Genomic DNA, 27,687 nt, shown 5'->3' on the forward strand with positions numbered 1-27,687 from the left:
GGAACTCCATTTACCTTTATTCCAGCTGTTTCACCTTCAAGAGCTTTTTTCAGGACCTCTTCGGAGTAGGCGTTGAAAAGAATTGGCGACAATACGCATCTCTGTCTTACTCCACATCTAATTTCAATTTCTTCTGACAGCTGTTCGTTAACACGTACTTTTGCTCGCTGTTTATAGTATAAATTTGATATGATCCTGAGGTCGTTGTAGTCAATCTTCTTTGATTTCAGGACATTCATTAAATGTTTATGTCGTACTTTATCGAATGGTTTATTATAGTCAATAAAACATGCGTATATATCTTGATTGACGTCCAGGCATCTTTGTATTAGTATATTAAGTGAAAAAAGAGCTTCACGTGTTCCTAGGCCTTTGCGGAAACCAAATTGTGTATTATTAACGTCTATGTCCAGTTTGTGATATATTCGGTTATGGATGACTTTAAGTAGTAACTTTAGCGTATGAGACATTAAGCTAATGGTGCGGTAATCGCTGCATTCTCTTGCGTTTTTCTTTTTAGGGAGATAAATAAAAATAGATGTTAACCACTCTTTGGGTAATACGCCTGAACTATAAATTTGGTTCAAAAGTGTCACTAAAACATCAATGTGCTTCTCATCTAGAATTTTTATAATTTCTATAGGAAGCATATCAGGTCCAGGGCTTTTCCCGCTCTTCATTGTTTTTAATGCGTGCAATATTTCTTCTTTTGTAATATATGGACCTATTTCTTCTGACTTAAGTTCTATGTGCTCCAGATCTCCTCTTTCATCATCGAACAATTCATCGATATATTCTGCCCATCTTTGTATTTTCTCGTCCGTATGTGTTATAGCAGTACCGTGTCTATCCAGAATTGCACAAGTGGGATTTTGTTTTCTTAGTCCTGCCAGTTCTTTGACTTTCTTGTGTAGGTTAAACAGATCATATTTATTTTGAAGGTCTTCGATCTCTTTGCATTGCTCTTCAAAGTATTTTTCTTTTGCCTGCTTTATCATCTTTCTAATCTCGTGGTTTATCTCTCTGTATTTATTGTTATCCTTGTTTTTAAATTGTCTCCGTTGTTCCATCATATTGAGTATCTCGTCATTCATCCATTCCTCTTTTCTCCTTGAGGAAGTCTTTAATATTTCTTTACAGGGTTCCAGTAGACAATCTTTTAGTCGATTCCAGTACTCGTCAATATCGTTGGTGTTTGTGTTCAATTTGTTGCAGTTCACATGCAGTTCATGTTGGAGGCATTCTTTTACTTTAGGTTCTTTAAGTTTTCTTGTGTCTATTGTAGGGATTCTTTGATGTCTTTTAATATTTTTAAGGGTGAGTGTAATTTTGGCTATAAGTGGATTGTGATCTGAGGCCACGTCTGATCCAGGATATGCTTTCACGGCTTTAACAGCATTACGGTATCTTTCATTGATCATAATGTAGTCTATCTGGTTCCTGACTACTTTCTCCGATGTATCTGCGGGCGATCGCCATGTATACAGTCGTCTGTTTGGTAACATAAAAAATGTGTTTGTAATAATAAAGTTCTGCTCTTGACAGAATTGTAACAGACGGTCTCCTCTCTCGTTTCGATTTCCCAGACCATAGTTTCCTATACACTTTCCGCTTTGTCCCTTTCCAATCTTTGCATTGAGATCACCTAGGACTATCGTGATTTCTCTTGTTTTCGTTATTCTAAGTGCCTCTTCGATATCTCGATAAAATAATTCTACTTCTTCTTCGTCGGCATTCGCCGTAGGAGCATAAACTTGTATCAAATTCAGTTTGGCATGAGATGTCACTAACTTCAGTACCATTACTCTTTCTGAGATAGGGAAATAGCATTCCACCGCTCTATTAGATTTTTTATTAACTATTACTGCCACGCCGTGTCTGTGTTGGTTATTCTCGCTACCGGAATAATATATTGTGGCTTCGTCTGTTGAAAAACAACCTGAGTTGGGCCACCTAGCTTCACTGACACCCAGTACATCGATATTCAACCTGTTCATTTCTTGAATAACATTGTGCATTTTAATGTGTCACTTCTGGGGTATCCAAAAGCAATATTAAATTCCTTAAAAAATTGTTCTGTACGTTTCATATGAGACTAGCATTTAGATGCTTTTCCTTAAAGAGGTTAATCATTTTTTTGATTGTGAGCTCTTCTGGTAAATAAGTCTTTTTTATATCTTTCAAACTATAGTGGCTCTGACGACCCTTAAAACTTTTGATATGATCACTTACCAAACCCTTTGTTAAGTCTTCCAACTTCCTATGTGTTTCACTATGCTTTCCACGTATGTCCTTAGGAGCTGCACCATTTTGTTTGAGGCTTTCCTTTATATAATTTATTTTATTTTTTGTATTCCCATGAATGGAACAAAAAGCTATGGCACTCACCAAAATATCAGAATCTCGAACTCGATACGTATAATTTGTATCATAGAAACTGGCAGTACTCTCGTTTGGACGAGGCCTTCTATGCTGGACAGGTAAGACCGTAATTAAACCAGCCAAATAATAATTTTGCTCATCGTGAGAGCGCAGAGCATTAAAATTTCTCAATATTTCTTTTCTTTGTATCTCATTAATTACCTCAAAGCACTTCAACCTTGAGCAGTTACAAGGCTATCCAACTTCATGAGTCAATAACTTCGACATTTTAGAGACCTCTGACATCTGGCCGGTAGTCTTCCTTTTTTTGAAGGCATAATTTTGTTCAAAACGGACCCCTTTAAATCACTTTTAGCCATAATCGTTTATTAATAATCACACAAACACACAAGAACTTACACTTTTGCGGTTACAATAATAATGGCACGTTTCTTAAAAATGAATATTGCATCAATTGGTTTGTTTACATGACATCACTGGTTTTTCCCCCTGGACGTTTGGACTAAGCTGGTTTTTATTCGGTACGCTATATTTTAGACATTGTTTTACGCCATACTACGGTAGTTTTTTCCCAGTTTTAGTACTCTAATATGTATTCTTTAATGTTAACCATATCTGGTTTTTCCCTGTACCCTTCATATATCCTTTATGTTTTTTTGCTTTATCTACTATCTCTGTCCGGCCCTGAATCTTTTTTTTCTAGTTTGCAATTTCTATCTTGACTATATCCTATAGCAGCTGGTCTTTCCATCTTACTTTTGGTCTTCCCCTTGGTCTGTTTATTACTGGTTTCCAGTTCGTTAACTTCCTAATTAATTCGTCTTCCCTTTTTGCGTGTGTCCAAATCATCTCACTTTTTGTGGTTTTATAAATTTTACTATATCTTTCCCTTCGGTTATATTTATTTATTATTTCATGGTTCATCAGTCTTCTGTATTCCCCTTGTTGTGTCTTTATTGGGTCGTGTATTCTTCTCATAATTTTTCTTTAAATTATACTTAGCTTTTCTTCGTCTTTTTTCGTAAGACACATTGCTTCTGTTCCACGTGCTATCACTGATCTAATTGCTGCTCTATATACTATTGTTTTTGTTATTTTGCTTATTTTATCTTTAAGCATTCGGTGATATTTCCAATATACCCCATTCCCTGCTTTAGTTCTTTCGTTTATTTCTGCACTTCTTTCATTTTATGCCGTACTTCGAGCAATCAATCCTCTGGAATTTATTTTCACTAATTTTTATTTCTGTTATTCTCTTTATATCGTCTCTTATGCTTATTTTGGTATTTTTTTATTATGATTGATTATTAGTGCTCTGGTCTTTGCTTCTCTTATCGGCGTTAGAAGTGTTTCTTCTAGCTTTTGTTTGTCACATGCTACTAATGCTAGATCGTCTAGGTATCCTATGATTTGTGTTAAAGTTTGAATAATTAAAAAAACTTTACCATCGAAGTAGAAACTTCTGTTGTAATTGGTATATATTTCATTAAAAAATTAAATCAAAAATCCAATTGGATTACAATAGTTGATTTTTGTTCCGAACGAACGTTTTCGGAATTCCAGTCCGAATCAGTCCATCTTTAGTGAACTTTGAAGTTCTTGCGCTACTAACCGCAACACCAATCAGTGGGTGGGTTTAAATTAAAAACTACGTACTTAAAAGTATTAATTAAATTAATTATATTATAAATTAATATATATTAATATTAATTAAATTTACTTTATCTTATTACCTATCTTTTATTATACATTTTTCAAAAGTGCTTTTGAAAAATGTATAATAAATGGAAATACTTTTATTACATTACTGACAAATAACGCTTCTGTATATGTTGTAAAAGTAATCAAAAGCGCTTAACCGTGTTTTAGATTATGTTATATTCTTTAAACGTGTGTTTAAAGAATGCGGAAAATGTTTAAACAAGTTAGGTTACATTATGTATTGTTATGTGGCTGTGACTAATCTACCAACCAATGCAAATCTTATTTCACAGCCTACTCTAATGACGATTGTTTATTCGATGGCTCAGTACTTCTAAAAGCCCTTTGCACAGGAGATATTAACTTAAAAGAAATTCTGTTTATTGTAAGAAGTAATACGGACTTTTAGGTACTTACGACAATTATTATGTACCAATATTAATGGTTTAATAACGATGAGGTAAATGTTTTAAACGGGGTGCTAAATTTAAAACGAATGAGCAATTGTAAAGAATAACAAGAAAACTATATCACATACATCAGAATGCTCTAGATGTCGAAAGAATAGATTATAAAATTAGAGTGGATACAACATGTTTAAAGTATATCCGATAAGAGTGTTAACAGATTGTTTTACTGCATCTCAAAAGTGTAAAGAGAAAAGAGTATTGAAATTGAAAAGAGATGTTGAAAATCTGTCTTAAAAACTTTGAAGAAGACTCAAACATCTTCGAGAAGATTGGATAAGTAGTAATGAATAATGTTGGATATTATTAATACTAAATAAAAATTCTGTTATTAATTAACCGCGTGTGTAATCTGTGGCATCTTTCAAATGTTATATGGTGGTTATTTTAAAGTATGGGGATGTTATTTAGTATAAAAATATCTTTTAGAGTGGTAATCTTGAAGCGAGACATAATGTACATCTTGAGCTGTAAACGTATTATGAGTTACAATTTATTTATCGCTACTTCTTATTGATTTTAATGGTGCAAAAATCAATAGAAAAACAAATGTTACATATAGAACTTATATAAAAATATTGATGATCATTCGAATAGAAGAAAGGAAGAGAAAAACTGCAAGTGAGATGGAGTAATGAAAGACATGCTGAAACAAGTTCAATGGCAGCTGATTGCTGTCATTGATCTTGTCAATGGATATGATAAGGCTTGGTGGATAGACTCTTTGTTCTATATACTTGCGACATATTGGAGCAAGATGCAGATATAGCTTCATTTGCCTACGTCAGCTGGTCTCTCCGTAAGTAAGACTAACTAAGACTTGAAATATTTGCAAAGCTACTAAATTACACATTATACTAAATAAGTATATTTTTTCTAATAAAACGGAGCAATGAACAAACCAAAGGAAGATGAAGATCAATTACAAAATACTTTGGTCTAGAGCCGGTCGTGGGATCGTCCGCGACTGGAAAAAAGCTTGGATCCATACATAACATAACTCACTACGAAATTATGCATGGTCAAGCACATTGAAAAAAGCTTCCTTACTGGACACGCGCTAGTCAAGGGACACCTGCATACAATGGAACTATTGCATGGAGGCTTAAGATGCAGACTCTCTAGCAGGGAACCTAAAACAGTCAACTAAATCTTGCATACCTTCGAGCAACTAGATCGCAGACAGCAAACACTGTTTGAAGCCTCCAAATACATATGGTACAGTAGGCGTAAGTTACGAAGATCCAGCTCAAATCCTTATTTTCTTACCGATTCGATCCGAGCGCCTTGTTTACATAATTATTCACTGTTAGTAGCGTTAGTAGTAGTTAGTAGTAGTAATTCGGTGCCGTTAATAATATAAAAAGCATAATCACGCCACCGTCCATCTCTTCGGATACAGTCCGCACACGCCACATGCGCGAGGTTGGATCTTCCTATGCGGCGTTTACAGTACCAAGGTTTTGTACAAGGCCTGTACAATGCTCCAGAATTCTGGAATGTATAAATGAAAAATGCACAATAAGCCAATTGGCTGCAGTACGACGAAGTTAAAGATTAATTATACCAAATATATGAATTACGTTTCCGCCCATATCTAAACCGAACGATCAAAAGTAAGAATAATAAATAGTGCAATTCCGTATCTCAATTCAACTTCATATCTAGCAACGAACTTCGAGAAACGACTTAAATGAAATGGACAGATCCAAAAGAATCGGAAAGGACTTTAAATTTCAAAATTGAAAGTGGGTCGTAAGAGGAAAATCAAAATTTTTTATATAAACAAGTCATACAGCGGGTCTGAATCTATGATATCCAAAAATATTATCAATGAGATTGTTCAAACTTGAAATTGACCATTATCATAGAATAAATCAACTTAAATAAAGATTGCAGATCTTTATAACTTTAATATCTAGAGAGGACTCTCTAAAAGAAGTTGTCAATCGGGTTTGTGATGTAAAGTGCTAGTGTCAGTGTAAAACGTGCAGTGTAGTCTACATACCAAACTCTGACAAAGTGTGAGAACAACTAAAGGACACCACTGGGAATATTAAGATTCATAAGTTAGATTTGACTATTAATAATTGCTTTTAATAGAAGAAGGTAAGTTTAAAATGAAGATATTGCAGAGAAGAATAAAGTGTGTCCATTTATAGATATTTCTACATCAAAGAACATAAAAAATATGAAGTAAATTATTCTACAATTAATATTAAAACACAAAATAATACTTCTTCTCCTTGTGTATGTGTTGTGTGTAAAGATAGTAAATGACATTAGAACATGTCTATTTATCACAGAATGTTTGTTTTAATAATTTGGTTATTACCTATATATTTTTTTTAAAGATCTATTTTTGCTTCTAAACCAAACTTAATTAAACTATCAAAAATTACTTTCTCTTGCAAAATTTTTCAGTTGTTGGTACAGCATAACTGTATGTGTTCTCCATTGTCATTCACTGCTCCATAGATTCGCCTTAGTACTTTTCTTTTGAAACATCCTAACATGTTTTCATTATTTTTTGTTGGAGTCCAGGTCGCTGAACCATATGTTAGGACTGGGCGTATTATTGTTTTGTAGAGTTTTATTTTTGTATTTCTAGATATAATTGTGAACTTAAGGAGAAGAGGGAGCCCAAAATAGCATCTGTTGGACGTGCAAATTCTGCGGTTTATCTCTGCAGTAGTATTAATTTCAGTGTTAAGGAGCGGTTCCAGGTATACAAATTTCACTGCTTCGATGACGTCGTTTTCTATAACAAGTCGTATAGGATTTTTGCTTGCGTGCTTATCTTCATATACTTCGTTTTGTTGGTGTTTATTATTAAATCCATTTTTGTAGCTGATTCTTTTAATGCTACATTCGCCCATCGTACAGCGTTTTCCGTTCTCCCAACAATATTGATATAATCAGCATAGGCCACGAGTTGCACTGATTTATTATATATCGAACCAGTGGTTGTGATTTCTGACATACGTATGACTTTTTCCAGAGCCAGATTGAACAGTATACAGGAGGAAAGGTCTCCCTGGCGCAGCCCGTTATTTGTTTTAAAAGATTCAGACAGTTCCCCCTGAATTTGTACTCTATATTCAACTTTTTTAAGAGTTATCAATCAATCAATCAGTTTATAACGTTTTACGCCGTCTTCTGATTTCCGGTCTCCATTTATCTCGGTCGTTCCAAAGGTTTTCTTCAACTCTCCTCTCCTTTAAGTCTTTATCGATTTCTTCTCTCCAACTTAATCTCGGTCTACCTGTCTTTATTCTTCCATGCGGTGTCCAGTTCAATACTTTCTTTGGTATTCTGTGTTCATCCATTCTTTGGACGTGTCCATACCATCTTAGTTGATTTATTCTGATGTCCTCTGTTATATTGTGCTTAACACCCATAATTTCTCGTATTATTTCGTTTCTAACTCTGTCTAATCTTGATTTTCCAGCCGCTCTTCTCCAGAAGTCCATTTCTGTTGCTTCTAATGCTTTTAAGTTTTTTCCTTTCAGTGGCCTTACCTCACTTCCATATGTAACAATGCTTTTTATAATGCTGTTATAGATTTTGTGTTTGTTTTCTTTGAAGATTGTTTTGTGTCAAAACTGTTTAATTGCCTAATGGCTTGTCTTCCCTGGTTATTTATATGTTTAATTTCTTCGTCTAATTTGCCATCGTTGATATTTACATGCCTAAATATTTATATTTTTGACAGTGATTTATTACTCTCTGCATTTCTTCCAAGATTAGATTTTGTTGAATTTCCCCAAGAATTCAAGAGTTAACTTTGTTAAATTTACCAACTGATTTGGTATTCCTAGCTCTTCCATTGCTTTGAACATTTATCTTCCATTCACAGAGTCGTAGGCTGCTTTGTAGTCTATAAATATGTGATAAGTATCAATGCCATATTCCAGTGTTGTTTCCAAAATTTGTATCACGGTTGCAATCTGATGAATTGTCGATTTACCACCTCTGAAACCAGCCGGGAATTTTCCTACTATTCGTTGTGCATATGGTGTTATACGGTGACATAGTCTTCCTCTTCTAATGGCGCTACAACCCTTTGTGAGCCTTGGCCTGCTTAACAATGTTCTTCCATTCTGCCCTGTCGGATACTTTCCTTCGCCACTGTCTGGTGTTCATGGTTTTAAGATCCCTCTCTACGTCGTCTATCCGTCTTTTACGGGGCCTTCCTATTGTTCTGTTTTTTGGGGCTTCCATCTCTGGACTACTTTTACAGCTAGATTATCTGGCATTATTTCTAGGTGACCAAGCGAGTTTAGTCTTTGTGACTTTACAAATCTAACAATATCTGCGCTCTGCATTACTTCATCCAGCTCGTGGTTCATTTTAATTCTTCACGAACCATCGCTGCATTTGGTTGGTCCAAATATCTTTCTTAGTATTTTGCGCTCAAATATTCTCAGTTGATTTTCATCAGTGGTTGAGAGGGTCCACGTTTCACATCCATATGTGACCACTGGTCTAATTACTGTTTTGTAGATTCTAGCTTAGACTCACGATTCAGTAACTTACTTTTCATTAAGTCTTTCTTTACATAAAAGCACTTATTACCGCTAAGAATCCGTGCTTGTATTTCTTGACTGATGTCATGTATTATTGAGCCTAGGTAGGGAAAAGTGGAGGCATATTTGTAAGTATGGTTGTCTACCTTCAGATTCTCATGTTGATTTGATTTTGTGCACTCCATATATTTTGTTTCGCTTTCATTTATATATAGACCAAACGTAGCAGCTTCTCGTTTCAGTTCTATAATTTTTTTCGCTTAATACCCTTTTGTTGCGGCTTATTATGGCAACATCATCCGCATATGCGCATATTTGCATTGATCTTGTATTAATACAGCCGTTTATATCCAGTTTTCTAACAGCAGCTTCTAAAGTTAGATTAAAAAGTGTTGTTGATAAGGCATCACCTTGTCTAACTCCATTTTGTGACAGTACTCCAACGGTGACATAGTACTGTGGAAAATATTTTATACGCTGCATTTAGAAGCGTAATTCCTCTGTGGTTAGAGCATTAAAAGATATCTCCTTTTTTGTGTATGGTGCAAAGTATTCCAATATTTCAATCATTGGGGAGGGATTTATGTGTCCATATTTCTTTTATAAACTGCTGTAATGCCATTATGGTATCATGGCCACCTTCTTTATATAGTTCAGATGGGAGATTATCTATTCCGGGTGATTTGTTTCTGGCTAGTTTCATTGGTGGTTCCTCTTCCCTCTCGTCTGTTCCCCTTACCTCATATCTTTCGTCTTCCAGGTTTTCTTCTTAATCTATATTAAGTGCCTGGTTAAAATATTCCACCCATCTATTCAATACATCTTTCCTTGTTAATAGGTCGCCATTCTGACTTCTGCATTGTCTTGTGGTTGCCTTGAATTCTTTTCTGTTGATGTTAACTTTCTTACAAGAATTATAGAATTCTTTCTCTCTGTTGAGGTTTTCTGTATATTTAAGTTCCTTATTTAAGTGGTTTCGTTTTTTTCTTCTGTATATCCTTTTTTCTTATCTTCCCTTTGTTTGTTAATTCTCTACGTTGTTGTAGTTCTTCGGATAAGCATCTTTCTGTAGGCTTCATTTTTTTCTGTTGTTGCATTCTTGCATTCATCGTCAAAGCAATGATCTTTACGGGCACAAAGTTCTGTTCCTATTTCATCTTTCGTTGCTGCTTAAATGTCTTTCTTTATTCTGGTCCAGTAGGAGTCTATATCTGTCTGGCCTTCTTCATTTACATTTTGATTCCTTAGCCTGTTGGTAATGTTTTCCGACTACCGTTCTGCAATTTCGCATCTCTCAACTTTTGAACATTCCATTTTTTTCTATCCATTTTATTTTCTTTACTGGTATTTGAAATTCTAGTACTCAATGTTGAGATCACTAGGCAATGATCTAAGTCTATGTTTGGGCCTCTATAACGTCGGTAGTTTATTACGTCTATTTCATGCATTGAATCTATAAAGATGTGATCAATCTGACTCGTTGTTCTTCTATCAGGAGAGGTCCAGATTACCTTGTGTATGTTCTTGTATTCAAAATAGGTGCTAACGACTGTTATATTTATTGCTGCTGCTAAGTTTATCAGTCGTAATTCATTAACAATAATACACAATACACAATAATTATTGTATTAAACAAACAAGTTGTGAGTCATTTTATTTGCAGTTTACTAAAATCTCCGCTAATCTATGATACTCTTCCGAAAACTTTACTTTTTAATAACCTCTATCTTAATTGTTCAAATGGCGAAATCTGCACTGAAAAATATACTTACCGATTTTTACAGTTAAAAATTTTTTGTTAATTAAAAAAAGTTAATTATTGATATAAATTATAATTTTGTATTAAGTAAACAAGTTTCTGTCAGTTTTTTTGCAGTTTATATACGACGAATATATTAAAAGTGCTAAAAATTTCGCTGATCTATGCCACTAGGTGTCGCTCTTCCGAACTTGTATATAGCGAATAGGTTTGAACAGTGGGGACAGCGTGGAGAATCAAAGATACCAATCCAAAACAAATGTGCTAGAAAGCGTCTATGATTTAGTCTTAAATGTGATATAGATGACTCATGCCTGTTATAATCTCAAATGTTCTGTTTGTCGGTAAATTGGATGAATTTTAAAATAATTACTTTGTGATATAGTTTAAGATGTTCTGTATTGAGCTTCCCATCTAAATCTAACATAATCCTTATATAAATTAATGTCTGACAAGTTGCAAACATTTACTCCCAATGCTGGGTTCTATATCATACTGTGGGTATACTATACCATACTGTTGCAGTTTATATATACTATTCTACAGATATATCTAAAGATTTTTCCATGGATATACCAATTGTATTTATATTTGAAAAATGTATATTACATAATGTTAATTTACCTTCACCAGCAGATGTTATATTCTTAAACGAAGGGCTTTGAGGACCATCGAACCAATAATGGACATATTCATTATCAATCAATGTCCACCCACAATCCTCGGGTATATATTTTGTTGGTTGCCTTAAATGTGCATTGCACCAAGTACTAGAAATGAACATGGTCCTTTTTATTTGCTGGAGCAGTTCAGCTTTACTTGGAGGAATACTCGATGCATTTATTCCTTTGACCCGCCGCTTGAAAACAATCTCACTTATTTTTGAGTATGAAAATGCTTTGTCAAAAAGCTCAACTCTCGCTAAATTGACGTCAGTCGATTTTACAGAATACAATTTGCACACATACTTTTCAATGTCATGAAATACGCCACGATTAATATTCATTTCTGAAATAGAAATCTCCAGAAGTTGCAGGAAAGCATTTTGATAATTTATATTGCTTTTTAAAAGTTTAAATGGCCTTTTTTGCCCTTCCTAAAAAATGAGGGATTATAATTATTGCCCGTGAAAACATGACAGATGGTAAGAGCTATTGCCAACTTTATCTCCATTTTTTTGGAAATGTCCGATGTCTGTGGCTGGACCTTGTCTCGTGCCACCCTTGTGTTTCATTTATTCCTCGTCTAAGAGATAGTAATTATCAACTAAGATGGAAGATACACAGAGAGTACTTCGAATAGACTGGTCGAAGACCCTCTGTAAGGCACCGTGGGAGTGTATAAGTGGCCACACTTTGACAAGCCCTTATCGCCCATATGGTGATATCCGAAAAAGAATGTCACGCACACCAAAACCAGTATTATTACTCACACGTATACATATTTCTCCGACGCTTAGAAGCGCGAAATACAAAAACCAGCTGATTATGGGATATTTTGGGAATGAAATTAATTAAATTACAATAAGTATGTTTAAAAAGTGCACAATTAAATTATTAAACAATATCTAACTCATCAAGATTTTTTTCAATTTTTAAAATGATTTTTTCGTTTTTAAACATTCTAATTTGTAATTAAACAATTATTGCTGTAATAAATATATGTTTAAAAAAAAGACACCTATTTATTAAAGAATTAATCTGAAAAATAGAAGCATACACTAGGCCCAAGTGCTACGGAAAAATTATATTTTAAAAAATGTTTTTTTGAAATTTTACACTATATGTCCCGTTTTGAGTGTCAGACAAGTTATGAAATGTATTCAACATTTAATTTAAAAGAGAAATATGTTTGAAAAAAAAATGTTATTAATCATTTTAGAGATGCCGTGAGAAGGGCACGTTTGACTCGTCAGACTGGAAAAGGGGCTTGCTCTTGGTGTCAGACAATAATAGAACCGTTAGTTTCCTCGTTAAAGCAAGGCATATAGAAAAAATTAGCTGGTTATTTATCATTTTTGCACTGACCGTTTTTCGGTCATGTTTGGAGGGGTGGACACCCTTACCGTCCCATATATGGCGTCAGAGAATATTATTTCCTTTTATTATTCACTGAAATCAAGCCATTCAATAAATATGGCAAGAGTATGTATAATTTTTGCACATGTCGTGAAACGGTCATGTTTCGGAAAATATAGGGGGGAAACGCCCCCGAACCAAAAAAACTCACAGAGGAAAACTGTGGCAGACTTGGTCTAAGGAAGCCGTACAAGAAGTTTCAAGAGAGTATAAATCTCTAAAAAATTTGCGGCGGGCACTCTAACTATTAGATATCATAAACATAAAACTAATGAAGTCTCAACAAAATCTTTAAAAATGTATCGGCCCTTATAGAATTTGTTTCAAAACTTCTCTGCAATTCGAATGTAATTATAATTACGAATTGTTTCTAATTCCCTGTGTTCGATTCTTCTTGATCGACGACGTAAAAATTTAGTTTTATTGACAGCTACTGAATTATTACACTATAGTTGTTGTTGAGGTAAAAATTTATAACAGACTGCGTCCCAAACTAGCCCCGAAGCTATATTTATAATCTCATTAAAATGCTACGATTCATCAAATAAGTGTATTGCCCTCTGCAAAGAACAAAAACCTTTGACTTTGGAAAGCTGGCAAATATAATTTGAACCGAGGAAATGATTGCAATCATTTCCTCAATACCTATGAAATCAATATGTTTCACAATTACACTCGGTGTAACTTTAAAAATTCAGTAAATTAAGAGTAATATGAGATTACAAATTAATGGACTAATTTGTTATTGAATAACTTCAGTTGAATTCGTTCTGGTTCATCGGAATACTTCAAAGCTTATGCAGTAAAATTTTCGAAAGGAAGTTTTCTAATATTAAAATATAAGACACGAGGAAGTTTTCTGGAAATTTTCAAATTAAAATATGCAATAACTACAGAAAAGATATATGAAATTAAAGACCAACTTTTTAAGTTTTACGAGTAAATATAAAACTGATGAGATCTCACAACAAAATGATTTAAAATGTATCAGTCCTCATAGAATTTATTTAAAAACTTCAATTTATATTCACTCATTTTCATCGGAATACTCGAAGGTTTATGCTGTATAATTTTTTAAAGGAAGTATTCGTAGAGACTTAAGATACAGCAAGTTGAAAATCAAAAAATCATTTAAATTTATTAATTTTTAAAATATGATGGGTGGACACAATATCAAGAACTTCGAAATTTAGTAAAGAGAAAGAAACATAATGTACATGGTAAAAACTTTAAAAAAAGTAGCATATTTTAATGTAGCTGTAATGTTGGTGATTTTCTAAATAGGGCTGTATCTATTTTTAATAAAACATTTCCTCTATTAAACATCAGGCCAAAACATTACAAACCTTGGATTACCAAAGGCATTCGCATATCTGCGAATAATATGCGTTTTCTCCTATATATAATAAAAAATTTAATGACAGTATCCCCATCTCTGATTATATCAATACATACAGAAAATGCTATCTAAAACTACTCAAAGTAGCCAAAAAATCCTACTTTCATAATCGCCTAACAAGCTCCAAAAATATTTCAAAAGAAACTTGGTCAATAATAAACGATTTTCGAAATAAAACCAGTGCAGCGAATCAAACTTTTTCTTTTCCTAACCCCGAAAATCTAAATGATTACTTTGTTAATGTGAGTAAAAATATAACCTCAACTATTTCGCCACAACAAGATCCAGTTTCATATCTCCCTAATTCAAAAAACATTGCTGATACCTTCTTTTTAAGACCAGTTCATTCCCTTGAAAAAGGTACATTCCCTAACTGCCTAAAGACTGCCATCGTTATTCCTCTTCATAAAGGTGGAGACAAATTTGATGCCTGCAACTATAGACCTATTGCCTTGTTACCAGCACTATCAAAAATTATTGAAAGGCTTATAAAAGTTCGACTTATGCCCTTTCTCCTTAAACATAATTTATCGCAAAATCAGTTCGGCTTTTTGTCTAATAAATGTACTAGTGATGCCATGTTTGCTGTGTTACATGAGGTATATCTATCACTAAATAGTAACCTCTCCTCCGCCACCGTTTTCTGCGACTATTCCAAAGCCTTTGACTGCGTAAATCACGACATTCTATTAAAAAAATTAACTTTCTATGGAATTCGGGGTGTGTCTTTGAATTGGTTCAAAACTTACTTGGTAGGTAGGAAACAATTGGTTAGAATAAAAGACACCGACTCTAGTTGTAAAAACATTAAGTGTGGAGTACCACAAGGTTCAGTATTAGGTCCCATTCTTTTTTTACTTTTCATTAATGACATCACTTACTTGAAAATTAAAGGGAAAATAAATTTTTTCTATTTGTTGATGATACCATTACTTGGAGCAGCTCTAATATTTCAACGCTTCATTCAATTATAACCGCTGATTTGCTTATAATCAAGGCTTGGTCAGACTCCAACTTACTTAGCTTTAACGTGGATAAGACAGTAGCATTATCTTATAAAGCAGTCATTCAACCCTTGCTTTTGAATGAGAGCCAAATCAGTATCGTTAATTCCGTGAAATTTCTAGGTATTCTTGTCGACAGCGATCTTAAATGGTCCTTGCATACTGACTCCTTAAGGAAGAAACTAGCCTCAGCTTGCTTTGCAATAAGATCTGTTTCGAAGGAACTACATTTATCTTCTGTCAAAATGGCATATTCCCATCTTCGATATGGACTTCCATTTTGGGGTTCTAGTACAGTGGCCCAATTTGATACTATTTTTAAGTTGCAAAAAAGAGCAATTCTTTATCTATTTGGTCTCAAACAAACAACTCATTGCAAGACCTACTTCAAAAATCACGGAATTTTGACGCTTCCCTCTTTATTTATTTTGGAAACGGTTTGTTTGATTCGCAAGCATCTAAACATTTTTCCCGATAGATCTGATCATGGCTACTCCATTAGAAATTCGGATTGTAACGTTTATTTACCGATCCCGTCCACTCAGCTAGTAAAGAATTCTATTCTATAGTGCAAAAAAACTTTATAATCACCTTCCAAGAGAAATTAAATCCGCAACATCTTTCATTAACTTTCGTAAGATGACAAAAATCTATCTCTCTGAGAGACCATATTATTCAGTTGACGAGTTTCTTAATGTATAACAAAGAAACAAAATTGGTATTGTTTATAATTACATTTGGGTGTCTCAAGCAGTGGCTACAATTTGTCTCATTTGTTGTTGTCTGTACAAATTATGTAAGTTATACAATAATTTTACTAATTTAAAATTGTATTGTTCTGTTTTTTTATTATATTTGTTTTTGTTTTATACTTTTTGTACTTTTTGACTGATTTTTTTAGCTTTGTCCATAGAATTGTTCAATAATTTTCAGTGACAATAAAGCATATTTATATTCTATTCATTCTATTCTATTTGAGACATATTATGAGACATGGAACCAATTATAAAAAATAAAGAAGAAAAAATGTCCGGACTAAAGAAATTAAGAACACTACTACTTGGTGGTTTACTACATTCATCACAATACTTTTTAGACCAAATAAAATATGAACAAATAAAATTATGATCAAAATAATAATTGTCAGCATTCGGTTACCCATAGGTATTGGAAGAAGAAATGGATACTGTGCAGTGTATTTTATTCATTATAATGATCCAAAATTATGTTCAATTGGGAACGTTCTTAATCAAATCGTTAGACGTCCTGCAAAACCTTCGTTACGTCCAAGAATTCTATCGGGGCTCTATTATAGTCCGTTTGTTAGTTTATTATAAATAAAAAATCAGTGTAATTGAGTATGATTGGATTAAGTACTACGGTGTATGTTGAATCATACCTAACGAGTCATACATTAACACTCTGCACCGTTTTACCTGCATTCATTAATTTTATCTTGGTCATCTATCTGTATCATTCATAACTAACATTCATTTTTAGTATTACTGTGGATAACTTCAACAAAATGTTTCCGGCAGTGCCGGGATTAGATCAAGATTTAGAAAATGTTGGAATGCTGTTAGACTCGTTTGAAAAAGATGTTCCGCAATCGATCGAATTCACGGAATATTATGCCAATAATAACAAACCAAAAGGTAAGTTATTGAAATTTTACGATTTGATTTATTTTATGCTTTTAACGACGTACTGGTATTTAAGCGGTAAAACGTGCCAACTAATCAAGACAATCTTAACAGGCAAAGGAAAAACACCTTATTAACTTTGCCAATTGCACGGCAAGTAGAAATACAATGGCATTTAGTCTCTGCAAGCTTTAAATAACCAAAGACTAAAGAATTCTTGGAAGGAAACATAATCTTACGTATGCCACTTTGTGAAAATGCAAAAAACCTCTTTGAAGCAGTAAAATTAAATAATACTATTCAAAAAACCGTTAATGAAATTTTTACCGTTGCGGACCTTCCTGGTCTATAATCTATGCTACATTTCTATGATCACATACAAAAAAGGACCGTTTTCTTTCCAAAAGTCTTCTATTCCTGAAAAATTCGTGAAGTTATAGAATTCCCAAGTCATCCCGAGAATATAACCGAAAAGGAAGGCTATACATTATCCCTTATCTGGAACCCAACTCTGCATTATCTGTTAGAACGCCGTAACAGACGCGACGCGCAGGTCGACGAGCAGAACAATCAGCAATATAAGGATCCTTACAAAATTTCAATAAAAGAACCATACTTCGAAAGTAGTAAATTTGGAGCAACAGGGAAATTTTTCCTGCGTATTAGTCCGCGAAAAAACGTCCGATTGGGAAAGATCACTGATAAATCACTAATCGGTGGTTAACTTGCCAGTGAGTCTATAGGTGAGACGTTTTGTAAGAACAACAAAAAATAGTCCCCATCTAGAAAACATCCAATCCTTCATTATATGTCACTGAACGAGTTACCGTTATCCTAAAATTAGTAAACTCCATTGTGCTGAAGCAGACAGTAATATGTTAACTACCCCCGAACCCCTCATATTTCTATTAAAATAGATTATTAGGAGAATAATTTCTCCCAAGACTTCCATGAAGTCCTTAGAGAGTTCTCCACCTCGCGCAATCCATCTTAAGAGCCCATCCACCCCACAACACGCTCGCATCTATTAGAAGTAGATCGGAAATCAAATTCCAAATGCCACCAACACTTTAAAGATCCGCAAAAACCTCATATGCCCAAAGGACTAAAATAACCTAAAAAGCTATATCACAGCCAACAACTCTCCAACTCTAGACACACGCAGGATAGGACACTTTCTCCTCAGACCCCTTCTATACCGCTCACGCTTCAAAACTCTTTACAATCATTCTTCTTCTTCTTCTTCTCGTGCCACTCCTATCGGAGATTGGAAATCATCATGGCCACTGCGACTTTGTTAGCAGCGCGCCTAAAAAGTTCAATCGAACTACACCCGAACAATTCACGTAAGCCACGATATTTTTCTTCTTCCCACACTTCTTTTGCCCTTAATTTTGCCCTGCATGATATTTCTTAAAAGTTCGTACTTTTCACCTCTCACAATGTGCCCCAAGTATTCCATCTTTCTAGTTTTTATCTCATTTAGAATTTCGCATCTTTTGTCTAAAGTTTGGAGTACTTGCGTGTTAGTGACGCGGTCCATCCATGATATTCTGAGAATGCGCCTATAGCACCACATCTCGAAAGCTTCGATGTTTTTTGTGGTCAACTGTTTTAGTGTCCAAGCCTCTACTCCATACAACAGGGTAGAAAAGACATAACACCGCAGCATTCGTATTCGTAACTTTATATTGATATCACGATTGCAAAAGAGTTTGCGCATTCTATTAAAGACTGATCTAGCGATTTCTATTCTACATCTAATCTCTTTTGTTTGATCAGTATCGTCTGTGATCCAAGCACCTAGATATTTATAACAGGACACACGCTCAATCGTTGTATTGTCTATTACAAGATTAGCTCTGATGTTCTTTGATTTCGTGATTACCATAAATTTAGTTTTTTTCAAATTAATTTTCAAGCCGTAACTGTTACAGTATATATTGAGACTTTGAACGAGATGTTGTAGTTCTACTAGCGTTCCCGTTAGGAGAACCGTATCGTCAGCATACCTTATATTGTTGATCGTCTCACCATTTATTATCAGACCAAGATCTTCCTCGAGTGCTTGTTCACAAATAGCTTCACTATACAGATTAAATAAAAGTGGCGACAAGATGCATCCCTGCCGGACTCCTCGACGGATTTGAATTTCTTCTGTTAGCCTACCCTCAACCTTCACATTTGCTGTTTAATTCCAATATAGGTTGCATATAATTCGAATATCTCGGCTGTCTATATTTTTCTTTATTAGAATTTGTCTTAGTGGTTCATGTTGTACTTTGTCAAAGGCCTTTTCGAAATCAATAAAGCAGGTGTAAATTTCTTGGTTCATGTCTAAGCATCTCTGTGAGAGAACGTTCATTGCAAACAGAGCCTCCCTTGTACCCAGCCCTTTTCTGAATCCCATCTGAGTGTTACTAATGTCTGCGTCTAATTTCCTATAGATCCTATTATGGATTATTTTCAGGAACAGTTTTAGAGCATGACTCATCAAAGCTATCGTACGATATTCGCTGCATTCCCTTGTATTTGCCTTTTTTGGCAGTAGTATAAAGGTCGAACGGAGCCATTCCCTAGGTATTATTCCAGTTCTATATATTGTGTTAAATAGATCTAGGAGTATTTTAATAGATTCATCGTCCATAAGTTTGAGCAGTTCTACGGGAATTTCATCAGGACCGGGGGCCTTACCATTTTTCGCTTGTTTGATTGCATAATCTATTTCTTCTCTGATTATATCAGGCCCTGTATCATCTGTATATTCGTTTGAGATTTCTTGTCTATCTTTGTCATCAAAAAGTTGTGATATGTATTCTGTCCATCGATTCATTTTTTGTTGTAAATCTGTTATGAGTATACCATCTGTATCTTTGATCTGTCCTATCTGTGTTGTTCTTCTCCTTCCTGTCATTTCTTTAATCTTTTTGTGTACATTAAAAAAGTCATATTTTCGCTCCAGTTGTTCCAACTCCTGGCATTGCTCACTTAGCCATCTTTCTCTAGCTTCTCTTATTTTCTTTTTTATCAGTTTATCTGTTTCTTTGTATCTTATCGGGTTATTTGTTTTGTGTACCCTTCTTTCACACATCAACTGTAGTATTTCCTCATTCATCCATTCTTTATGTTTCCTTTCTTTCGGTGTTAAGTTTTCTCTCCCTGCTTTACAATTATAGAGTGAATTAAATCTACCAAATTATCAAAGTAAACGAACTTAGAGTTCTCCCCCAAAAACCGGCATCATATTTAAATACGTACAATACCATTAATGTTCATGACTGAGAGTCATGAAGTAATGAGAGTTCAAACACAGAATTCAAAACATCATCGGAGTTATAAAAGTCTCCACCACCAAACCCACCATCGTCTCGTCACGACTAAAGTAAACAGGGAACGATGAGATCGAGACTATCATCACTCAATCCAAGTTACCTTTTACGAAAGACGACCGTATAATCGCCAGATCAAGCACTATCCCCACAAATTTTTGAGCCTTTACAGATTCTGAAACCAAGTACACAGAGGTACCCTTGAAAAGTATTCTCATTGACGGAGTGGGACTTCATTGCGAGAGTCTTTAAATCGAACGCCGAATGTACAGCTAAAAGTGCTGTAAACGCAGACATCTCTTTACAACTTGTCCCAACTGCAAAAAATATCACAAATCCCACGTACACTCCAGTGCCAACATGAAGTCAAGGTTTCTTCTTATTATCCTCTTCGAAAAAAGAGACGAACTTGTCCGAGACACTATCGAAGAGCTCACATTATGTTTAGCCACTCGCTATCAACGTCGGCCTTCACACAATTCCCATTAAAACATTAAAACCCCGTTTAACTCAATTCCTAAGCAAGAGAGTTTTGGAGACCATTTTGGGACATCCACTCTTTAGGTTCCTCAACTCTTCTTCTCTTGTAGAACGTCACTGACATCCGTCTGCAATGAGATTCTTGAAGAGTTGACAAGGGGACATTAGTTTTCTGTGGTTACCCTATCTCATTGCACAACGATACCTGTCCTAGGACCTGTGCGCTCGTAACGAGACGCCGACCCTCGCTCGGACCATAGGATGGTATCATATTATCATCGCCACGTAAAATAAATGCATTACTTTAAAAATGCCAACTTTCACCGTCAAAGCACACCGCCCAGTCTCGAGCCACGTATCGGACCATAGACTTGGACCATAGTATTCCAGCTTAGTATTTTTTCGACCCTCGATTCTAGTACACTACGAGGCCCCGACCAGCGAGCCTCGCTCCGACCATCGTATCGATCGAAAGGTAAAATAAATGCATTATTTTAAATGCGAGCGTTCACTTAACTATCAGTGCTATGATCTAGGCGAGGATACCATGCGATGGTCTCCGTTATGAACGCACCCTTAGCTTCAACGGATTCACTATTCATCTCTGGATCTGATCCAAATCGAGAAGATTTGTTAATTCGGAATCTGGCCGATACTTCATCCTCATTCTGTAAACGCTGACGTTTAATTAATATTTTTATTATTAATGTGGTTGGATGTTTACTTGATATTTAAACTTTATTGCGTATTTTTCAGGTTCAGAAAGTGGCGATGTTACTCCAGTGTCTGGATCAGAAGTTGATTTCAACACCAACGATCTTACCGTCGGTTCTGGTGCTGACTGCGATATTACAGTAACAGAAGATATAGAAAACTGTGAAACAGTAGGAGATAATAGCAACAGCACATTAACTGACACAGTAATTGTTTTAAATAACATATTTAACCACCCCAGTAGCCCCAAACCGATGGAATCTAGTAATTTATTCCAGACTCAACCAACAAGCACAAATCCTCTTTCTTCTTTAACAAAAAATGTGGACATATTTACCAATGTCTTCAAATTAGAGAGCTCAAAACCGATTAAGGATGCAGAACAGACTGAATCATCAAGTAGTGTAAATTCCAGTGAATTCGAAAGGAAAAATTTTAAAATTGTAAATAAGAAATCATCCGTATTGGATAGTGTGGTCACAAATATCTCTATAGATATACCTAGCACGGGATCTGATAAATGGTCAGCATCAAAAGAGCAATTTCTGGAAAATAGAAGTGTTAAACGAGCTGAAAGCGTTGATTGCGATAAAATTATGAAATTAGAAAAAGAGCAAGACCAGACGAAAATAAAACCAGGAGCTGTATTAGTAAAAGAAAAATATATAGAACCGTTAACCCTTTCTAGAGTTTCCAGAAGCTTTCATGGCAAATCATCAATAAGTAATAGCTTTTTAGATATTAATAATACTCACCGAAGAGCTAGCGATAGCCCTATTGGCAGTACATCCACTACATCATTCATGACTGAAGATATTAAACCAGAACCGAGTGTGGATAAAGTAAAGTCCATTGTAAAACAAAAATCACTCAGTAACCCTGCAACACAATACAGCACTAAAAAATGCGCACCAGAAACAAGCAAGTCAGTGTCCGAACTAAGTCATATAGTAAGTGAACATATTAAATATAAATGGTAAATTTATAGTTAGTTTGTAATTGATTTTTAGCTGCTTTTATTTTAGGATTAATTGGGTTTTTTCCTTGAGCATTCTAAATTGAACACTAAATTCGTATGACCTCTAATAGTCAAGTTGTACTAAAAACTCTAGACTCTTGTGAGTACGTAACAGCTTGGAAGTGCAAATTGTTCATTAAGCAAGTTGCTAAGAAAGTAACTGTTTGGCAGAACATAAAGATTGTTGGTGGTCTTACTAAAGAAGGAGCTAATAGTTCTTTTAATGGACCAAGGGCCGTCTGAGGTATCCCAAGAATACGTGTGGAAGATGTTCGTAAATGGGAAAAGGAATTTAGTGCCCTCTACTGAGAAGATATTCCAGGTCAAAGACATGGAAAAAGGGTATTACAAGTGAAAATGATATAACAACCTTAAAAATAAAAAACTGGAGAAAAAAAGCACGAAACAGATCAGAATGGAGAAGAATCCTGGAACAGGCCAAGACCCAAAAAGGGTTGTCGAGCCAGTGATGATGATGAATGGACGAAGTGGACAAAGCATCATGTGGATTCTACAAAAATTGAGTTGAAACGGCGTAGCATACTATTTGTAACTGCTGGGTAATTACTGTTCGCTAACACCATAAATACCTGGAATAGGTCTTTTTAGAACCTGATCAGGTTATAGGATCTTGAAAATAGCGTAGGAGATCTGTCATATTTTTCATGTTGCTGTTTAAGTTTTTATGCTAGATTCTGTGTGCTTATGGTTCTCCCAAAAGATCTTATTGTGCCGTCTTCTAACGAAGGTTGGCGATCATTTCTTTAACCGCTTCCCTGTTTTTTGCAACGTAAAATATCTGTTCAATACTGAGGTTGGTTTAATCTCTGATATTCCTCAGCCAAGATTTCTTCTTTCTTCCCTTTCCTCTTCGTTGCATGATGACGTGTAGCAGGGAGTATTTATCGTTTCGAAGTATGTGGCCCAGATACGATGTTTACGATAAAATCCTTTTCGAGCTATTTTAATTCTGTTCTTTATCATCTCATCTTGATCTAAGTGTGAGTTTATAATTTCTTCAAGGTATTTAACCTTGTCGACCCTCTCTAACGGTTTACCCTTCACTGTCAGATGTATGTTATCAACAGGGATTTTAGAGATCACCATATATTTCATTTTATCTATATTCATTGTTAGACCCATCTTTTTGCTTTCTCTGTTAATAATTTCTACAAGAATTTGTAAATCGTCTATATTTTCTGCCATGATTGCGGTATCGTCTGCAAACCCTATCTTATTAATGATGCTCCCTCCAATCCTTACACCTTCAAATCTTTCCCTTAGTGCCTCCTTAAATATTAAAGTGCCTCTCAAAAGATAAAAATCAGCAAATGGTGTCTCTATTACATTCTTTTAGTTTTTGTCACCATCCTTAGTTGTACTTGCTTAATTGCCGAGTAATTCCATAGCAATTTGTAGGTGATCACATGTATACTGATGTATACATGTATATTCTGATGTACGTCTAATTTTGTATGTCTTTTTATGTTCTCAGTAGTTCTATATACCATAATTTAAATTCTTTGTATTGTAATGAGGAGTACTATTTCGAAAAATTCAGTAAATAATAAATCAAGATTAAATAATATAAAATATTATTTAATACCTATTTGGTTCAAGATTGTGCATTATACAAATATTGTTTATATTTCTAGATGTAGGATGTAGGATGTACCTAAAGTGTCACGATTATTAAGGCGATGCTCTACGGAATCGGCAATAGGGTGATTTGAATAGTCCACTTTACATTCGATTAACAAATTAGACTAAACATAGACTTCATTAAATATAGCTATATCCTTATTCTCCCTTAACTACTTAATATTGAAAAGAACCAATACCTGCTCTAAAACAATGACTTTCCTCCACTATTCTTACATTAAGATTTTGCCTACGGCATTATTACCAAAGAATAGACGCATATTGCGCATATGCGTCTATATTCTTTATTATTACATCTGTTTTAGATCGACTAAAATATGACTCTTACACTTGCCATTCCACTTCTTCTTTTGGTTTCATTAGACCCTAAATGGGTCTTTGCCTGTGTGGATATTTCCGCCCATTCAGACCTCTCTTGTGCATTCTTCTCGATTCTCTGACAACTAAAGTTAATCTGCATCATACCTCCAGTTCGTCTTCCATCCATAATTTTGAAGTTCTTGACTATCAAGTTATATTTAAATAAATTTGGATCTATCTGACAAGCGGACCTGTTTTTATCCAACACTATTTCAACAAATATGCATCAAATTTTTAATTTATTTATTTGTATATTATTTTTTAGGGGACCAAATCACAGAGATTTACCACCACACGAGTGGATGAAGCTGAACACGCCGCTTCTGTAGCTACAAAAGAAGGCCAAGAAGGAACTTTCAATGTAGTTCATGTGTCGGCATCAGCAGATACAATTCGATTACCTTCAGACAATACAAACAAGAAGAAAAACAAAAGAAAATAGACAATATATAATAATTATAATATAAAGTATAAAAATAAAATATTAAATAACAGTGTCTGTTTTAATGAAATGTTTAACCCTTTGATAAACTGTAACAAAACGATCTTATACAATGGGAAATATAAAAACTTTAACATTTCTAATTTTAACACAGAAGTTATAGGCCTTACAGTACTCAAAATAAACATTTGATCTATCATATTTTGATATGTGTATACCTATAAGTATCTGGGCCTACCTATACCTATATGAGATTAAATTAGGAAGAGACAAACAACAGAGTTAAACATGAGAATAGGACTAACATGGGCAGCTTACGTAAAACTGAGGGAAATCTTTAGATTAGATATTTCCATAGAGTAGAAACACTGACCCTTACAATAAAAATAATAAATAAAATATAAGTGGCACAGACAGCAATGGAGAGGTTAATATTGAATATATCGCTCAGAGTTTCAAATAAAATATTTAGGAAACAACTGGTATTACGGACCCAGTTAAAAGAATTGCAATCCTAAAATGGATTTGGACAGGCCATGTTGCTATAGTCAGAGATGGATGGACTTGAAAAATTTTAGAATGGAGACCTAAACCCTATTCATTCTACAAATTCCCAGTCGTCAACAGAACCACGTGTAAGCCAAACAGGGTCGTACTGATGTACGACCTATGTATCATATGATTTTTAAAAATATTTACTTTTGAAACTGTTAGTGTAAGAATTTCTTGAAATTTAATCATTATATCACAATTAAACTAAACTCTAAAAAATAACACGACCAGTAAATAACTTAACAATAACTATAACATAAATATAACACAATATAATAACTTAAAAATCAACACGATACAATTAGAATTTAAAATAATCACAAGTTGGGATCTGTAACATGAGAATCTGGCTCGCTTACGGTAATAAATTATATTTTATTGCCTCTTGACGAATGAGACGGCGAATATCAACACGTGCTCATGTTTACTGATGGGAATTTGGTAAACGAATATACTTTAGACACGATGCTTAATTGTTCAATGCTAGCGTGCTGTGTTTTAAAGCCAAACTGGTGATGGGGTGTTATTTTTTTTACTTAAAATTGTCTCTATTTTCGATAACAGCAGGTTTTGCAATATTTTAGAACTTATAGGTGAGTAAAGTGATAGATCTGTAGAATTTTATTTCCTGCAGCGGTTTTCCCAACTAGGGAGAAATACGGCGTTACACAGCTGTGTATAACGTTAAGTAGGGCTTTTCTTGGTAAGGTCATACCCAGGGGACTTTCTGGGATTTAACTCTTATGGATATTATTGACTTCGTTAGGTCTATTTTTTTTAGAGGAGTTTTAAGTTTGTACAGGGATTCAATGTGAAGTTGGGTTTCAATATCTATATTGAGTTGTTCATCTACAGGATATGGCTGGAAAACTGTTTTAAGGTGTTTGGCAAGTTTCGGTTTTCTCTTTATTACTTTTTGCCCAGTGCGGTTAGGGGTTTGTAGAGTTAAAAGCGTTATATTTGCTTCATTACTTTCTAGAGTGAATACTCTGTAGCTTATCTTAATAGTACTTAACGGTCTTATCACTATTATGCTGAATTGTACAGCCAAGGTCTTCAGTAAAGAAATATGTTTAACAGGATATGTAAAAAAGCATCTCTTTTTGATGGTAAGGAAAAAACCAACATAACACTGTAACCAGGAATAGATGGCTTGGTACTACTCTGGTGAAGTCTCTCAAGGAACCAATTTCACAAAGTGCATATGTTACATTTTGTATTCAGATATTAAACTTTTCAATTATTTTCAAAACTATTGAATAATTTGAATATGTCCTTGTTTTTAAAAGTTCGGTATTTTACTTAACGCATGCTCAAGAAATAGGTAGTGAAAACTAATATGACCTACATGGCATCTCAGTCGACAAAGATTCTTTAACATGAATCACTGCATTAGCATTATCAAAACTTTTTTTAAACATTGATGTAGCTTTTGCTATTATATTATTGAAATTAATTCTATCAAAGCTTTAGTTCATACCATGTTTCCTTGAGATTGGAGACGCCAGAATTTTCTGTATATATTTCTTGTACTAACGGTATAATTTTTGCAATTAATTACAATTTTTTCGCAAATAATTTGAAAGTCAGCATTCGAAGGGCATTAAAGCTTTACAATATTCACCCAAAGGAGTTCATTCACTTTCAAGAAGATTTTCTACAGTATTATGCTAAATGCCCAGAGCAGCTTCTAGTGAGGCTTGAAGCTCACAGATGCTGTTGAACATAAGATATGTTTAGTTCCAGTGGGTAACTATGTCATGGGCTTTAAACTTTTTCCTACCATCTGCATCTCACTAAATTTTGCTGCAACTGTAGTACTTCGATGAAAATGCTTGACAATCTTTTTTATTTTTTGTTGTAGCGACTGAATTAATTTTAGAGCATCCTGGACAATCAAGTTAATGGTATGAATCAGGGTAGGAAGATGAGACCAACCTCTTAATTTTATGGCACTGGTTATATTATGTGCTTTATTAGTCACTATTGTTTGTATTCTACTATTTCCCATTCTTGTACAACATTTATAATTTTATCTCTGAGATTTTCTCAGAGTGATGTGTGCTGATAGGAAGAATTAAAGCAGCTACATAATGCCGTTCTTAATACCTAATCTTTATCTATATACTGAGCAATAAGGCCATATATTTATCAACAGAATGAGTCGC

The 27,687-nt window shown here is 34.4% G+C and overlaps 1 protein-coding gene across 9 annotated transcripts in view; it reads left to right on the plus strand.

Moving 5' to 3' along the window:
* l(1)G0196 (inositol hexakisphosphate and diphosphoinositol-pentakisphosphate kinase) overlaps positions 1–25,019 on the plus strand; it is a 143,383-nt gene extending 118,364 nt beyond the window's left edge. For all 9 annotated transcript variants that reach the window (XM_072534461.1, XM_072534463.1, XM_072534459.1 and 6 more), the window contains 3 exons: positions 16,820–16,974; positions 21,528–22,435; positions 24,791–25,019. In XM_072534461.1, coding sequence (XP_072390562.1) covers positions 16,820–16,974; positions 21,528–22,435; positions 24,791–24,967 — 1,240 coding nt within the window. In that variant the 3' untranslated portion in view covers positions 24,968–25,019. The remainder of the gene's footprint in view (positions 1–16,819; positions 16,975–21,527; positions 22,436–24,790) is intronic.
* The last annotated feature ends 2,668 nt before the right edge of the window (positions 25,020–27,687 follow it).

The sequence above is a fragment of the Diabrotica undecimpunctata genome, chromosome 6 (genome assembly GCF_040954645.1).
Source record: "Diabrotica undecimpunctata isolate CICGRU chromosome 6, icDiaUnde3, whole genome shotgun sequence".
Classification (NCBI taxonomy): Eukaryota; Metazoa; Arthropoda; class Insecta; order Coleoptera; family Chrysomelidae; genus Diabrotica; species Diabrotica undecimpunctata.